This window comes from Cyprinodon variegatus, unplaced genomic scaffold (assembly GCF_000732505.1).
Source record: "Cyprinodon variegatus isolate N-32 unplaced genomic scaffold, C_variegatus-1.0 Scaffold1069, whole genome shotgun sequence".
In the NCBI taxonomy this organism is placed as follows: Eukaryota; Metazoa; Chordata; class Actinopteri; order Cyprinodontiformes; family Cyprinodontidae; genus Cyprinodon; species Cyprinodon variegatus.
Genome location: NW_015151522.1, coordinates 77,388 through 94,539, shown reverse-complemented (window position 1 = coordinate 94,539; position 17,152 = coordinate 77,388). Strand labels below are relative to the sequence as shown.

Genomic DNA, 17,152 nt, shown 5'->3' with positions numbered 1-17,152 from the left:
ACTGGGGTTCAAGGAGACAGAAGCAGAGATACAGAAAGCAGCTGTAAAAGCCGGCCCCGTCCAGGAAACACGTGACCTCATTAGTTCTGGTCCAAACTGGTCTGCTCTCAGAATCCAAAACACGGAGTGTTAAACGTTTGTCACAGTGCAGTGATGCCAAATGATTTCAGGGGCATCAATCCTGGAAGTTACAGGTCTATTGCGCTGCTAGTGGCTAAAGTTACCCAGTGTTGCTTTAACTTACATGTAAAAAGTTTGGTGAAACAAAACAAACAAGTATCACCCCAATTTAAATTGAACAGGCTGCAAAACCTACTAGTTTTCAGACAATGGTATGAGGAAAATTGAAAAAGAAGTTATAATAGAGCTTTAAGTTCCATGACAGGATCAGTTAAGCTACTGAGAAAAAAAAAAAAAAAATTAAATACAGGCCTTTGTGCACCGATAAACTGCTTGGTTGTTAGTGTGAAACGGTTGGTTTACAGCTGGAAGGAACCAATTTACAGGATTGGAAGGGACCTAAATAAAGCCAGTTTCATTACAAATGGTAAAACATTGTGACTAGTTACTACTGGTTTAACAATAAATTGATCCACATCGCAAGCAATAATTTAATTAAACTAATGCAACATTTGTGATATAATTTTCTACAGCACAATCAGCTGTTCACACTACAGCTGGAAGTATAGATGTTAGTGATTGTTTTAGATTGGTATAAAAACAACAATTTAAAATCGCATCATATTGATCGGAGTTGGCAATTAAATTTAATCCTTATGGATGAAAACACAAGAGCAGACATTTTTATATTGGGAAATATGGTATCATGATAAAGTTGATCATTTCCACCCACCCCAACCATTCACACCCCATTGGTCAGTATCACTAGTTTTGTCTGGATGGACCATCAGTTTCCCACTCCTTTCCCAATTTTATACTCATGTGCTGTGATTAGGACTGGGGACTTAATTTAATAAAGTAAAGTTAGTCACATTGCATTAACCAATGTAATCACCATAATAACTTTTCACTCTAGCACCTAATTCCTCTTACATTTTATACTAAAAATGGGTTTGGTGGCAAACAGAGAGGAAGAGAGAAATGCATCCACCACCAAACCTTCTGCTGCTTCACGTTCATGCAAAGGAAAATCTAAATAAATTTACAATCACAACTTTGGTTAAAAGGAAAAATGCATTTTTGATTTTTGGCAAAATAGTGCATCTCTAGTTGATATTATCCTTTCCTGTCTTTGTTTTATTCTAGTAATTAACCACTACATACAAATGGAGTCAAATAAGCAGGTATTTGTTTATATAAGCAGTTACATATTTTCATAAATGCTGGAGATTCCTGATCCCGGGTCATCATTTAGTACCTCTGCAATTTGGACGTTTTTTCCGTCAGGTCTACATTTTGAAATTTGAGAAAAAAATCTGAAATTAAACTTTAAAAAATATTTCCATATTTTTATTTATTGGATTGATTTTTTTTTTATTTCATTCATTTTAAATTGTTTTTCACAGATCATATACTCCACTTCAAAGGCAATACAAAAGCTCGCTCTTGACCAGTAAAGATATTGTTGCATAACTGCTTCTTCGCTCCAGAGGGAAGCCTGGCCGGGAAGTTAAGAAAGCCTGATCTTTAAAACGCAATTTGAAAAGAACGCAACTTGTAAAATTAAATCTTAAAAACATACATCGAAAACAATCTAATAAAATGAAATAAAAATAAAAAATCTTATAAAATAAAATTTAAAAAATTAATAAATAGAATCAAAAATATAAATATGTGAAAATATATAAATTGTGAAAGAAATAAATCTTAAAAAACAAAATCATATAAAACTGCTGAGTTACTCTCAAAACCTTTTTCTTAATTAAAATATTTCGTTTAATTGCTTAATTCTTTATTTCTCGTTTCAGTTTACTCAGGTTTTAAATTTACATTTAAAAAACTTGCTCTTTGCTGGCAACAATGTTTGAAAAATATTCACTCCATACAGTGTAATATAGATTTTATTATAGTGATAAAAATGAGAATTTCCCTTAACATCTATTTCATGCCTTTTTACGATTTAAAATTGAACACACCATGCATCTGATATTGAGGGTTTTTGCCTAAAGGTATGAAATGAAAGTTTTAAGCTAAGATGATCACTGTTCTATCTAATAAATAGCACAAAAAACTCTAATCTGACATGCATATCCATCTTTTTGGCTCTGATTTCAGTTTCTCACGCTGCCTTTAACCCTTCTTCTCCTTTCACAGTGCCCATGTGGGCTGTTGGTGCCATCGTCGTTGTGGTCCTTGCCCTTGTCGGCTGCCTTGTTTTCTGCATCTATAAGAAATGTTTCAATAAGGGAAAGAAGCAGAAGAAATCCAGAGAGAGAAAAGGAGGAGGAGGGAGGGGTCGCAGAAAGAAGGATAAGGACGGAGAGGACGGGGAGGAGAAAAAGGTGATTAAATTGATACGTAATTTGTGTTGCTGAATAATGCTGAAAAGCTTGTCAGATCATGGCGGCGCCTGGCAGCAGCAACCAATTCCACGGAATAAGCCGTTTAGAAAATTTAAATGTCATGAGAGCTGTACAAAAACTAAACTTCGTTTTGTATACACTCTGTGCATACAAAATGTCTAAGACTAAAATTGTCTAAGCTTCAGCCCTGTGACTCCCAGTCCTACTTATTTGATAAATGAAATCTGAGACCTCTACATCATCAGCATAATATTTTTGAGGGAGGAGAGAATAAAAGAGAAAAGAAGAAAAAAGAATAGAAAGTACAGAATAGCTTTTACAAGTCTATAGAGTCAAAGGGGTCATAGAGTGCAAAACGGAGTTTCCATTGTCACAGACGAATAACGATAGTTCAGTGGGTGAAATGGACGTACAGAGAAGTTTAAAACCCATCGACGCCTCCTTTCTCTGCAAATCTCATAATTTTAAACTAAGCACAATTCTAACTAAATACAAATGAATGTCATGATCTGGCCTGTTTGCTCTCCCTTAATTAGTAATTCCTCTCACCTGCCGTTTTCCCTCCCTGCCTCAATTACAATTTATTCCCCTCACCTGTTTCCTCTGGTTTAAATTCAGTTCAGCCTGAGCATTCAGTGCCAGATCATTTCTTGTCTTTCTGTCAGTCTGTCCTTTCAGTTTTAGTTCATGGTTCATGTCCTGGATCCTAGCTGCCAGTGGAAAGAGGGTTTTTGTGTTTGTCTCGTCTCCTGATTGTCCACTGTTCCTCCCCCGCGGAGTCCTCTGGGTTTTTGGCTCAATATGTGGGGAGGTTCAGTTTTTATCCAGTAAGCCTGGCTCCAGGGAGGAGACCAGTTTAAAGTCCTGCTTCAAGTTCCGGTTCCTACGTCCTGTCTCTCCTTGAATTCTGGGTCCTTCTGTCCGTGGTTCATGACAATGAAGCCCCGAGTTAAAATAAACTCGAGGCTTGACTTCTGGGCCACTGACTGGACCAGACCTCAGCAGAGAGCCATGAGCCGCAAATATGCCATTTTCAGCCCAACCAATGTTACACACCCTATTCCGAGACCTCCAAGACCTCAAAGCACCAAATGCCCTATAGAATCATTCTATGACACCCTTAAGTATAATTTTTTTTTATTGAACTTTTTTGCAAAGCAGGAAAACATCAAAAATGTAAAACTCTACATACATAGGAGAAGGATATACACACATATATATAAAAATAATAAAATAATAAAATAAATAAATAAATGGAGCCCAAAAGCAGAAAAAAACAAACATAACACTACAAATTGTCCTCTTGTTGCCAAGCTAAATCTAATAAACCCAGTCTCATTCTCTGAGCTGCAAGCGCATCCAAGTAGTCCAAAAAAGGGTCCCATGTCCGGTAAAAAAGAAATGGTTTGTCTTTCAACGCCGTAGAAAAGGCCTCCATTGGAATAATACTTATCACAGTTCGTGTCCACTGGTTTATAGAAGGAACTTTATTAGAAATCCACAACGCCATAATACACTTTCGAGCACAGTGTAACAAAATATGTAGAAGCTCTTTGTTACGAAAGTTATCTAACCCTTAAGTATAATTGTGTATCCATGAACACCTGGATTAAAATACCAACGTGCTTGTGTATATAATCCCGCAATGCATGTTAAGTTAAACTTTGACTGAAGATTTACTAGCAGGCTGTGATATCTAAAACAATAACACTAACTCTAACACTGCAGAGACTTATTTAGTACAATAATAAAAAATATATTCAAAGAACTTGAGGTGCCCTTTATTTGAACAATTCAAACAAGATGATTAGCCAAAACTGTGTTTTAACTTTAAAACAGTCATTAGATGTTATGCAACTGAATCAAGACAGAGTTGTTTGTGTTTCTTCTTCTATTAAAGACAAATCTTCTTATTCCATTTGCAAATTGTCTTACTTATCTGCTCAAACAAAGGGGAAATACGCTTATTGTATTGTTTTATATATTAAAATAGTTATAAATGTTTAACCACTTGGAATGAACATTTGTCTTGTGGCAATAGACACAGAAGTTCAACGTTTTGCCTTTATGTCAACCATAAAACAGACGTCACAAAAAGTCTTCATTATAACATTAGACTAAGAAATAACACTTTACCCTGCTGCAGATGACGATTTTGCAAATGTAGACCCCACCCCCGAGAAAAAAAACCCAAAACATGTTTTATCAACGTTCTTATTATAGTAAAATGCTTATGTTGAATACTGTTGATAAATCCCAAAAACAGGTTTGCTGAGATGGCTGGTTTTATTTAATGGCGTTACAGAACGGTGGAGAAAGTCCCCAAAAAACAACAACTTTGAATTTGAAAAATTTAGATACAAGGAACCTTACCCAAATAAAATGTCACTTGAAAAAAAGGAGAATCAATTTAACTTTAGAGAAAGGTTTTTTTTTCCGAGCAGAAGAAAATCCCTCTGCTCCATCAAATAAAGAGGAAGAAGAGATACTTTTTCTAAAACTTGTTATNTTTTCAAGCAATACCTGTATAAAATACAATGCAGCACAAAAACAGAACAATGCAAGCCAGTTTATTTATATAACACTAGTTTATCAGACAAAAACCTCATCCTTCCGGAATCAGTTAATTTGAAATAAAAAGAGATCATTTGATTCTTTGAGACTAATTAATTCCCAAGTCTGTGGATATTTCTTTTTCTATTTCGAGGATAAAGTCATAACATTATGAGAATAAAGTAATAAAATCCCTTTAGTTGGATATTCACTTTATTTGGATTTAGTTTTTACATATGCATTGATATACATATATATATATATATACAGAAGAGCTATATGTGTATATATTTTTTCTCTTCTTATTCCTATTTTTTATCTTTATTATATTGTGTAGTTGGATGTGTGTGTGTATATATATATATATATATATATATATATATATATATATATATATATATATATATATATATATATATATAAATAAAACTATAACTGGAGTGTGTACCAAAAGCAATTTCCCTCTGGGATTATTAAAGTATTTCTGATTCAGATTCTGATAAAATCACAAGAATAAAGTCCTAAAATTACGAGAATAAAGTCGTAAATTTATGAGAATGAAGTTGTAAAATTAAGAGAATAAAATTACAAGAAACAAGTTGTATTTTATGAAAACTCTTACAAGAAGCAGTACGAAGCAGTAAAAAGGTCTGAAACGGGTTGTTGTACGATGACTTCATTCTCGTAATATAACGTCTTTATTCTCTTAATGTCATGACATTAGTCTCTAAATAAAAAAATTTAAAAAATGTCTAGCTTGGCCCTAATACCTGACTGAATTTGTTTCAAACAAAACATAATGATGTCACGGATAGATGAGCTTCTTTTCTTCTGTTTACTAGAAACAACCTTTTCAGCACATAAAATGAGAGTAGTATCTATCCTTGTCATCTTGTAAGGCAGTGAATACAGGTAATCTTGGAAATATTTTTCTAGAGGTTTCCCAAGCTGTTTGCTTTGTTTATAGTTTGGCAGACAGTGATTGCAGCAACAGGACAATCACTGGTCCAAAATGAGACGTTTATCATAGAAAACTGAGCTCTGACGAGACATAACAGCCTCAGCCGAGAAATGTCGGGGAGATTGAAAGATGACTGTTGTACCACCATGAAAGAAAAAATGGAGAAAGTTATGCTCTTCGACGTAGAGCAGGTGTCTGCAACCTTTCAAATCCAAAGAGCCATTTTACCCCTAGCTCAGCTAACTAAGTCGTTTAGAGCCACAAATATTAAAAAAAACATTGAACAAAACAGCATATTATTTTTTGTTAAATATCTGCTATAGAAAATCTGTTGCCATTTTAGTAAAAAACAAAGAGGTTATTTGTGTCTTTAGTTTTTAACACTTTAATCAATATCAGTGTGATATTTTTGTTCCTGGAACAACACATTTATACAATCAGAAACATCCAGTGTGCAGAAAAACTTATAACAAATTGACAGAAATGTCTGATGTATCACAAATGACTTAAATAATTTATCTTATTTATGTTATTCAAAGTCTATGTTGTTGTTTTTTTGTTAAAATGTTTGATAATGATTAGTTTTAATACGATTTTTTTGTCATTTTTTTCATGGTTTGGGTTTCAAAGGATTGAAATAAGATTACTTATAATGATTTTGTTTTATTTATAATTTTATGTAAAAATTCTTTCTGAGCAATTCAATTTCCATTCAGTTCTGTTTATTCATATAAAACCAAGTCATAACACGTCATCTCAAAGGATTTTATAGAGACAATTCAACCAGATCATACAGTCAGATCAGTTCAACGTTTTCTATCTAAGGAAAACCAGCTGTTTGCATCGACTCATTGACTCAAAATCAATCTCTAACGCAGAGCATGTTTTGTATGTTGGGAATTTTCAAGGCTGTCCCCCCCTCATCCCAAGTTCCTTTAAGGATGCCAGAGATGCTTTGATATAAAATGCATTCCTTTGTATTTAGGTCATCCCTGTTTTTGTTGGGAAAAAAATATGCAAAATGAGATTATTCCACTAGAGACATCGAAAAACAGACAAAACAAAATAAAGTCAGGACATTCACACACCTACTCACAGCAAAACAGACTGGGAAGGGAAATACCACACCCTGGGGTTGGACTGCTGCCTGGGTACACAGCACCTGACGAAAAAAAGCAAAACAACAATTACAAGCACAAACCACACGGTTACAAGAAAAACAAATTAAAAACGTAATTATAAAACAATCCAAACTACTGAGGATCCTTTTAATCACACTTGGCAGGCACGCACATGCAACCCAAGATGTGATGACTCACATCTGCCTTTGAAAAGAGGCAGCAGCTTGATTTAACTCAGAATTCAATCAGATCCAAGCCACACGCTAGAGACTGATATTTTTTCGGGAATCCCACGGGCTGCGGGATTCCCGTGGGATTCCCGTGGGATAGGAGTCAGTATTAGTAACGATGACGTGATTGGGACGATACAGGATTAAACATTAACAGGAGCAGACGGGAGCGGGAGCAAACCAATAGTAACTAAAAAAAAAATAAAATAGAAAGAAAAAAAATCCAGTACTGGCGCCGCCATTTTGTAGTTTTTTTCCTTGAAGGCTACACTATAATGCCAGTCAAAAAAACTACACGACCCAAAAACCAACAGTTTTGGGTCGAGTTTTTCACCCGCGCTCAAAAACAACAAGAATGGGAGTGGTGCAGGAGCGGGAGTCATTCTGATTGGGAGCAAGATGGGAGTGGGAGTAATTTCACCAGGAGTGGGACGGGACAGGATTTAGATTTCTACTCTGGCCCGGGATCGGGACGGGACACAATTTTTTTCTGTGGGAGTGGGACGGCACAGGAGTGAAAATCCACTCCCGTGTCAGTCTCTACCACACGCAAACAGACCAGAGGAGAAGTCACCTAGCCAGACAAAAGGGGTTTGGCACTGCCAATCAATCAAGGTGGTTGGCACAGTAACAGTCCCATACAGTTACCATTAAACAGGAAGAAACCTCCAGCAGAACCAGTGGGAGTGGCCTTCTGCTGAGACTGACTGGGGTTTAAGTAGAGGGAAGCAGATATAAGTGGTGTTGTACCGATGCCATTTTTTCGCCCTGATACCGATACCCGATACCGGGCTGTGCAGTAGCGGCCGATACTGATACCTTGCCGATACCATCTGTTTGAAATTGATGTGTGTGTGTATATATGAAGAACTACATACAACTTGGATGTGAAATAATTGCCATCATGGCTTTGTCAAGCTGCTGCCTACCTTTGTGAAGGAGGAAAAAGACTAATACTATGTGAATACAGTAGAACTTTTTATTGACTACCTAGAATGGGTGACAATAGTTGAATTTTGACTCTCAAAATGGTATCAATGCCCTCTTTGTCGGTAGTCGCCAATACCAATACCACAATTATAGTGCAGTATCGGGGCCTCGTCCGATACTGGTATCGGTATCGGTATAACACTAGACATAAGCCCCATTTACACTTCCCTTTTTAAACCGTGCCGAGAACGGACTAAACATGTTAACTAAGATAACTGATAAGTGTAAATGGCACACACAACTGAACCTGACTGTGCCAGACACGACTGAAAAACCTTAAACTGGTACTAGTTCATCAGTAGGTCTCAGTGTGGTTCAGTTCTGGCTCGGTTCTCAGATAGCAAAGAGCGCATGAGCAGACCGGGTCATCTCCTTACAGTCAGCCTCCGTAATAATAAAATTTCAGATTGATTAGTCTGATTAGACTATCGTTCCGTAAAAATTCAAAAAATATCCACTGGACTTGGTTTTCACTTGGTTTTGACTTGGTTAGAATATCGTGTGTCGTATCCACTTCTCCAAAGCCGACCCTGTCAAGTAAATTCCCTAAAGGCGCCTTCTTTCTGACTTTCTGCAAAATACCGAAATATCGCAACGATAACAAAACATAACTTCCTGAAAGTTAAGAACGCCGCCATGTTGGCTTGCTTGATTACCTCAAGAGAGTGGTAATACCATAGATCGTCACTAGGAGGCAAGGAACCGCGCTAGTGTGATGTGTAAATGGTTATAAGGAACCAAGTTTTGCCACTGTTAACTGATCCAAGCTCGGCATAGATCGGTTTTCAGAGGGTTTACAGGCGGCCCCGTCCAGGAAAGACACAGCCAATTACAGTCATTGAAAGATTTACCACAACCACCTAAAAACAGTAATACTCCTTATGTTCCTTTTCTGTTTATGTTGCTTTTCTAAGGTGTTCAGGTAATCAAAGGATTGCAGAAACAAAGTGTGAGTTTAAAAACCTCAACAGTTTTCGGCCATGTTATTTCATTTCAGGATGGAGATGAAGAGAAAGAAGAGGAGAAGGAGAGTTTTGGCAAACTGGAATACACGTTGGATTATAATTTTACTGATAATCAGGTATGTAATACTCCCACACTGATACTACATTTGGGTCTCCATTAATGTCAGTTCACCAGATCCATCTTTTAAGAAACTTTGGCGGAAAACCTTTTTTGGAGGCACCTTGCATCAAAAATTTAAAGATGCTTCAGTTGTAAATACATCCAGGCAGTAAGTAAAGCACAAAAGTACAAAGTATTTCTAGTTTTTCAAAGATGGCGATATAATTGGTTAAGGGGCAAGTTGAACCAGAGGTGGGTAGCACTTAGTGTGGTAGAATCACCAATGTGGTAGAATTTTACCAATTGGATTTTTGACTTTCTGTCTGGTGATTTATGTCAGGGTCAAACTAAACATCAGTTGGGTGCTGCAGCCACCCAGAGTCTCAATGCAAAACAAGCATTTTGATTCAAGGCACAGGGTGCATCTGAAAACTGCTGTACTAGACGAAAGCTTTAAATATATAATCAGAGCAGAAGTTAGGGAAATCACCCATGACTGTTTTCCTACTTGCTTCCCCTTGTCTAAATGACACAGCTTAACCAAATGTAGGTAAAGGAAGAGAATGTCAGTGTATAAATACATCAATTACAGAAGAGAACGGCAGTAGTTTGAACATGTCCAAAACAACTTCTTCTGAAGCTTTTTTAAGTCTTATAATTTGTTTGGTAGAGAATTAGCCCAGGATTAAACCTGAAATCTGATGGTTTTGTTGCACCCTTAAAAAAAAAACTAAAAAAGACAAATAGATTTCCGCTTGTGTGCAACTTTATATGTATATATATATATACATATATATATATATATGTATATATATATATATGTGTGTATATATACTATTAAAATTTTTTTTTAACATATACACAGATCATGAACTTTCTTTTTCCCATCATGCATCGTGTCCTCTTAAAGGGGTATTATCATGACAGAAATGTATGAAATACAATAAAAAAAATAAAAAGAAAGTAGTTTGAGCACATATTTTGTCATAAACCAAATTAATTGTACTAACTCAATAATAAATCAAATAAACGTTTTCCCCATAAGATAATTATGCCTATCAATTTTAACTTTATCACGTTCTACACTATTCTGTTTCTAGAGTTCTACAGTTCATTAGGTTTTCTTGTTAGAACTACGCTGTATAGCATAGGCTATGCAAAGTTTGGGCTGCAAAATTAATCAATAAAGTTGCCGCAAAACAGAACTAGGGCTAGCAAGCAAAACACTCGGATAAACGCACAAAACACATGCAAAGCAAAAAATACCTAGAAATTACTACGAATTACAATCTATAGACCAGACCCTTAGCAAAAACATTAACAGAATAAGCGCCAAGAGAATATTTAAATCGATAAATAAAATGTAAGTTTTCTTTTGATTTAAAAAAACAAAACAAAACACTAGAGCTTCGCATTTATGTCTTTACTTTTTTTATGTCTGTGCTAAGGGTCAGGTCTACGTGGCGTGGCGACTTTCTGCCCTCAGTGGTCAATAAAGCTTCTAGTTTTCAGCCTTTTTTTAAACTCTCAACTGTTTTTTTTACTTCCAGCATTTTTCTTTTGCATGTGTTTTATGTATTTGCATCTTTTTTGTTTGTAGCAGCTTTTGTATTTGTGTGTTTGCACTTTGCTACTCTATTTTCTCTTTAGCATTATTTTTCCAGTGTTTTTTTTTTCTTTTTGCATCAGTCTTATTTTAATTTTTGCACTACTTTTATGATTTCCTGCATATTTATGCATTTGCAGTGCATCTGCACCACTCATTTTCACTTATTGTATATTTCTGTGTTGGATTGATGAATGTACGTTTTTCATTGCTGAATGTAATATTTATACTCTTTTTCCTGGATTCATTGTATTCTCCTCCAGTTGATAGTGGGAATCCTTCAAGCTCAGGACCTCCCAGCTATGGACATGGGTGGAACCTCCGACCCTTACGTTAAAGTCTACATGCTCCCAGATAAGAAAAAGAAGTTTGAGACTAAAGTTCAACGCAAGAACTTATGCCCTGTCTTTAATGAGACGTTTACCTTTAAGGTATCTATACTTATACAATACAAAATTACAGTGCCATTTTTTTTATCTAACTTATTGCTTTTAACACTCTGTCTCCTCAGATCCCCTACAGCGAGCTGGGTGGTCAAACTCTGGTGTTGCAAGTTTTCGATTTTGACCGCTTTGGAAAGCATGATGTAATTGGTGAAATTAAGATCCCAATGAACAGCATAGACCTTGGACAACCAATACATGAATGGAAAGATCTAGTTGGTGGAGAAAAAGAAGAGGTAAACTTTATTTGTTCCCTAAGAAAAAACAACAACGTTTATTTCCTTTATTTAGACAATAACAAAAACATTGTATGTTGTATGTTGTGTTCCCAGCAAGAGAAGCTAGGTGATATCTGCATTTCCCTTCGCTATGTCCCAACGGCTGGTAAACTAACGGTTAACATCATGGAAGCAAAGAACCTGAAAAAAATGGACGTCGGAGGACTGTCAGGTAAAATTTCTTTTTTGCATACCGACAGGCTGGTGATCCACTAGTGTTGGTAGTCTATGTTGACCTGTCTCTTTCCCTCTCAGATCCCTTCGTCAAGGTGGTTCTTCAACACAACGGCAAGAGACTCAAGAAAAAGAAGACATCGGTGAAGCAGAACACTCTTAATCCTTACTTCAACGAGAGCTTTAGCTTTGAGATTCCCTTCTCTCAAATTCAGGTTTGTATATTTTCCAGTTTAAAGGAAAAATCCGGTCAGCGAGGAATAATAAATGTATCATTATTTATACTTAAAACTAATATGTTTGCAGTGACTTGATTAATTTAGCATTTATCAGTAAAAAAAATAAAAATAATAATTTTCTTCACGAGCGGCCATTTTTGCCAAAATATAGTAACACCTCACTCCTGACATCGTCCTGCAGTGACATCAAAAAGTAAATACTTTTTACATAAATATGGGATCATATCAGATATAAAGTCTGCAGTTTTGATCTTTGACCTGCTAAGATCAAAGGTCAACATTTTCTTCAGTCTGATGTAAAGGAGAGGTTAATGGTTTTCACAAAAGCGAGACAGAAAAAATAGAAAAACAGAAAACCTGCAATTAAAGGAGAATTCCGGTTTTTAACACTTTTAGCCCATTTTCTGTAGTGTCCAGGATGAAATCGAATGATCGACACCAAAATTTTGACAATTGGTCCTGTCTCTGCTTTTTGGCTCATGCAGAATCCCCCCCTGGCTGCTTCAGAATGGCTTCTATTGTGCATGTCCGATAATGTCCTTAAAACAACCTTAAACGTTCTTTTTTTAAAATATGCTACTCACCGGGTCGTCAGCGCTGTTCAATGACGTTCCAAAAAAGGTTTCGTGAAGAAAAAACGTTCCTGTAGTGTTTTATTTAGCATTTTGTAAATCCCATTGAGTTCTGTTGGAATAGTCAATATCCCTCTGCCACCGGAAACGGAAATGGGGAAAAGACTACACTTAGTTGTAGTCTTTTCGCTTCACTCTGTGTACTCCGACGTCGAGGTGCTAACGTCTCTGTTAAACACTTTAAAAAACTCTGAAAATGGAATACGAAAGGTGGATTCTTGAGGAGGACATATTGGACTTTGAGTTTGACGGTAGAGGATACCGTTTTGAACCGGAATATACTGAGGAGGAGTATATAGAGACATTGTCGCCAACTAGTGGTCTGGAGTGTGCAACGCTTCAGATTCGAACGGGAAGCGGAAGTTTATAAGCGGTTGTGATGTATCGGAAAAAATAGTTCTGGGATTTACAAAATGCTAAATAAAACAAGACAGGAACGGTTTTTCTTCACGAAACTTTTTTTGGAACGTCATTGAACAGCGCTGACGACCCGGTGAGTAGCATATTTTAAAAAAAGAACGTTTAAGGTTGTTTTAAGGACATTATCGGACATGCACTATGGAAGCCATTCTGAAGCAGCCAGGGGGGGATTCTGCATGAGCCAAAAAGCAGAGACAGGACCAATTGTCAAAATTTTGGTGTCGATCATTCGATTTCATCCTGTACACTACAGAAAATGGGCTAAAAGTGTTAAAAACCGGAATTCTCCTTTAAGCAATTTTAGATGTTATAAAAGATTAGTCACCTTGAGATCGAAAACATTCTCAAAGACTGTGTTATTTAGAGATTGCTGCTGTTTAAATGTAATATTGGATGAAAATAGGAAGAACTAAGCAAGTCGTTCAACGGATGTACCTTTAACCCTATCTTGTCTCCACAAACAGAAAATCCAGGTGCTGATCACGGTGTACGACTACGACAAACTGGGCAGCAACGATCCCATCGGGAAGTGCTGGATCGGCTATGGTGCCTCAGGCGTCGGGTTGCGTCACTGGTCAGACATGCTGGCCAATCCCAGACGTCCTGTGGCCCAGTGGCACACACTGCTGCCCGAGGAAGAGGTGGATGCTGCCCTGAAAGCCCCCATCCGTTAACATGACCCCCCCCCCTTACTCATACAATTTATGGTTTGCATAAGAAGTCTTTATAGAGTCACTTTGCAGGAACAGTTGTTTTATTTGTAATATTTTATCTTGCCATTTGTAATACTTTAATGTTGCATCCCTTTGTATAAATCAATGTGTCTGTAACTTTTTTTTTTCTACATCACAGCAGATAAGCATATGTGTTGGCATATTAGTGAAGGAATATATTCGATATACATAACCAAAAAAAGGTTCTTTTGGAAGTAATAATGAAATTACGCGGCTCCCTCCTGATATTTTTGTTTCCAGTTTCATGTGAGTGAGTTGTGCCCAGCTGCTATGTGGTCTGCAAACTTCAGAACACAGTAATATGTATTAAATCCAATGAAAGTGAAATAAAAGATGAGAGATTTACTGATATTAACCTGAAAAAAAAAAACTACATTTCCTACAACTCAATAACATTTTAACCATTTATATAAGGATTTTAGGACTTGGATGTAGCAACAAACAAGCAACAATATATAAAACATCGCTTTTGTTTTGAGATTTTATAGATATTTCTTTCTTGTTTTTACATCTGTTCTTTTGTGGTTGCAATTGCTAACATATCATTCTGATTCTAAAAGTCTTTTAGAAAATAACTCAAAAGTGACGTAAAAAGGTTGTTGCTCACTTTAAACCAACCTTAAAAGGATTGGTAAGAAATGTTGAAGCATGGCTCTGCTGTAAGGCTAATAGCTTAGCCACAGCTGGTTGCTAAAGCTAAGGGTTAGCCACAGACTAGTCAAAACTGAAGCCTACTTCTTCATGGTAGTTAATGCTAATGCTTTTTTATAATATGCTGTCACTTAGTGTCACTACCAGATGCGTCGCAGAAGCACGATCCGTCCTGCGCATGCGCGATCAGAATAATAAGATTCAGATCGCAGAAAAACTACGTAATAACGGTACTAAAAATACTTATTTCTATACTTAAAACCTTAAAGAATGCTAACCTACATTGTATAGAAAATATTGAAGACTTTTCTGGAAGAAATGGATACGTTTTACATTGTCTCTATTGTATTGCATGATAATTATCAGACATGCTCAGCAAAAACGAGTGTATTTAAGTGTATTACTTTTTTTCCTTTTAGAATATGGAATATTTATGCTAATACAAATATATTCAAAAGGAACCTCCGCTGGAAAACGATAAAAGAATAAAAAAGTAAGAAAAAGTATCACCTAATCGGAAGTTATTCTGTTCGGACGGATCGGGTAGTGACACTTAGGCTATTACATGTCGCAACATTGTTTTTTTTAGCCACTAGGGGAGCTAGCCTGATAACTCTTCAGTTAATTTCCCCTGAAGGCCACCGGCATCATTGCACTGTCACCAAATGAAACAACCCATCTCCTTGTTCTGATAGTAGACCACTTTGGACTAGCAGATTGAGAAGTGGGCTACTACATTTCCTACAACTCAATAACATTTCAACCATTTATATAAGGATTGAGAAGTGGGCTTGATCCAAATACTTTTAACTATAGTTTCTTGCTCCTGTATCTAACTCGTATATATTCACCTTTTGTGGGATCAACAGCAGAGTAAAAACCTTGCCTAGTTTTCCTTCTTCCTGTTCACTTAACCAGGTGATTAGCTCCTAGTTTGTGTTTTGGAGCCGAACATGCAAATGATTGGAACTAATCTCTGTTCAGGCTTTTTTTATTTTCTGGGCCTGAATTATGGAGCACTGGCAGTAGGAACACTATACTGATTAGTAATGGAGCTCCAAACTGCTGTGGTGAATACAGACAGCATTGAGCCTCATGGACGTCATTATGTGACTGACACGTAAATAATAACATAAATTACAAATAACTACAAATAACATAAATTACATTACCATCATGCAGAGCACAAGTGAAGAAATAATGTATTTTCGTTAAACTAGGCTGTGCCTATATGTGCTATCATGCAAAAGATTGTGGGCAATCGGGTTTTAGAGATGTTCCTGCTCTAGCACAGCTGATTATGATGATCGCAGTTGAGCAAAAGCCTGTTAATCAGTTTTCAATTAAAACCAGCTGTGCTGGAGCAAGGAAACCTCTAAAACCTGCAGGGCAGCGGCCCTTGAGGACCGACTTTGGGGATGTTTGCTCTAAAGTTTCACTAGAGAGTTTCTTAGAAGAGAATCCTGCATGGAGCATTTATGCACACAAAGTGTTGTATATTACCCTGAAAAATCATTTAATATGTCCAAAATTAAACTTATACCAGTATTTAGATCAGAAATTATGTTGTGTTTCTTTAAAAAGAAGCAGCTGATTATTTTGTGAAAATGTACGGGTGGACGTGTTGCACCAAAACTAACATTTCTCATTTAACAGTCGTCAGCTTCTGTGTTAGTGATATCCCAAATGCAAGGTTGGTGATTATTAGAAAGTTCATCAATGTTATTTTCGTCTCTTAAAGCTTTTAGCTTTCAGCTTCCAAGACCATCTTAGCTGGATTTAAAAAAATAAAGATGCTAAGAGAGTCAGTTACTGCAGGGAAGACATTAATGTTACTTCCAAATTCATCAGCTCTCTCTTTAGTGTTTGATTAAGTTTAAGTTCATATGCTTCTAATGTTTCATCTTCCTTAAAAGCTTCAGTTTTTTTTCCTTTAACCTACTGTATTGGATCTAATGTTGCTTGTTTAGTTCTGCTTACTGTGACCTGTTGTTTGTTCTGTGTTTGACAGAAGCCAGTGGTTGTGTTTTGCAAATGTGTTATTCTTTTTTTTAAATGATAACATCTGTATGGTTTAACTTTCTATTCAATATATCATGATTGTAAATAAATAGCTGAAAGAGACATAAGGTTTGGTGGATTGATGGGTTTGCATGCAAGAGCTTTAAAGAGCCATGAAAAATCAATCCTTTTGAGATTTTGAGCAAGATGCATCCAGCACTTTGTGTTACCTGACCAATCTCCCAACCGCATCTTCACCTCACGGATTTCCCCTCTTGCCTAGCCCTTGTCGGATTTCTCTGCTTTCTGGACAACAAACCTGTTTCTGCCCCTTGACTTCTGCCTCCTGCCAAGCCCCCTGATCATTAAAGGAAAAGTCCGTCAGCTAAGAATAATCAAAAGATCATTATCTATACCTAAAAACTAATAGGCTCGCAGTGATTTAATGAATTTAGTGTTAATCATTAAAAAAATAAAAATAATAATTTTAGTAGTGATCATTGAGTCTGGGAACGGCCATTTATGCCCAAATATAGTAACACCTCACTCCTGACACACAATACCTGTCATG

At 36.4% G+C, this 17,152-nt stretch overlaps 1 protein-coding gene across 1 annotated transcript in view; it reads left to right on the top strand.

The window, feature by feature from the left end:
* LOC107101248 (synaptotagmin-1-like) overlaps positions 1-13,869 on the top strand; it is a 35,958-nt gene extending 22,089 nt beyond the window's left edge. The window contains exons 3-9 of the mRNA XM_015400089.1: positions 2,275-2,462; positions 9,336-9,419; positions 11,273-11,440; positions 11,521-11,688; positions 11,785-11,902; positions 11,986-12,119; positions 13,660-13,869. Coding sequence (XP_015255575.1) covers positions 2,275-2,462; positions 9,336-9,419; positions 11,273-11,440; positions 11,521-11,688; positions 11,785-11,902; positions 11,986-12,119; positions 13,660-13,869 — 1,070 coding nt within the window. The remainder of the gene's footprint in view (positions 1-2,274; positions 2,463-9,335; positions 9,420-11,272; positions 11,441-11,520; positions 11,689-11,784; positions 11,903-11,985; positions 12,120-13,659) is intronic.
* Positions 13,870-17,152: the final 3,283 nt, after the last annotated feature.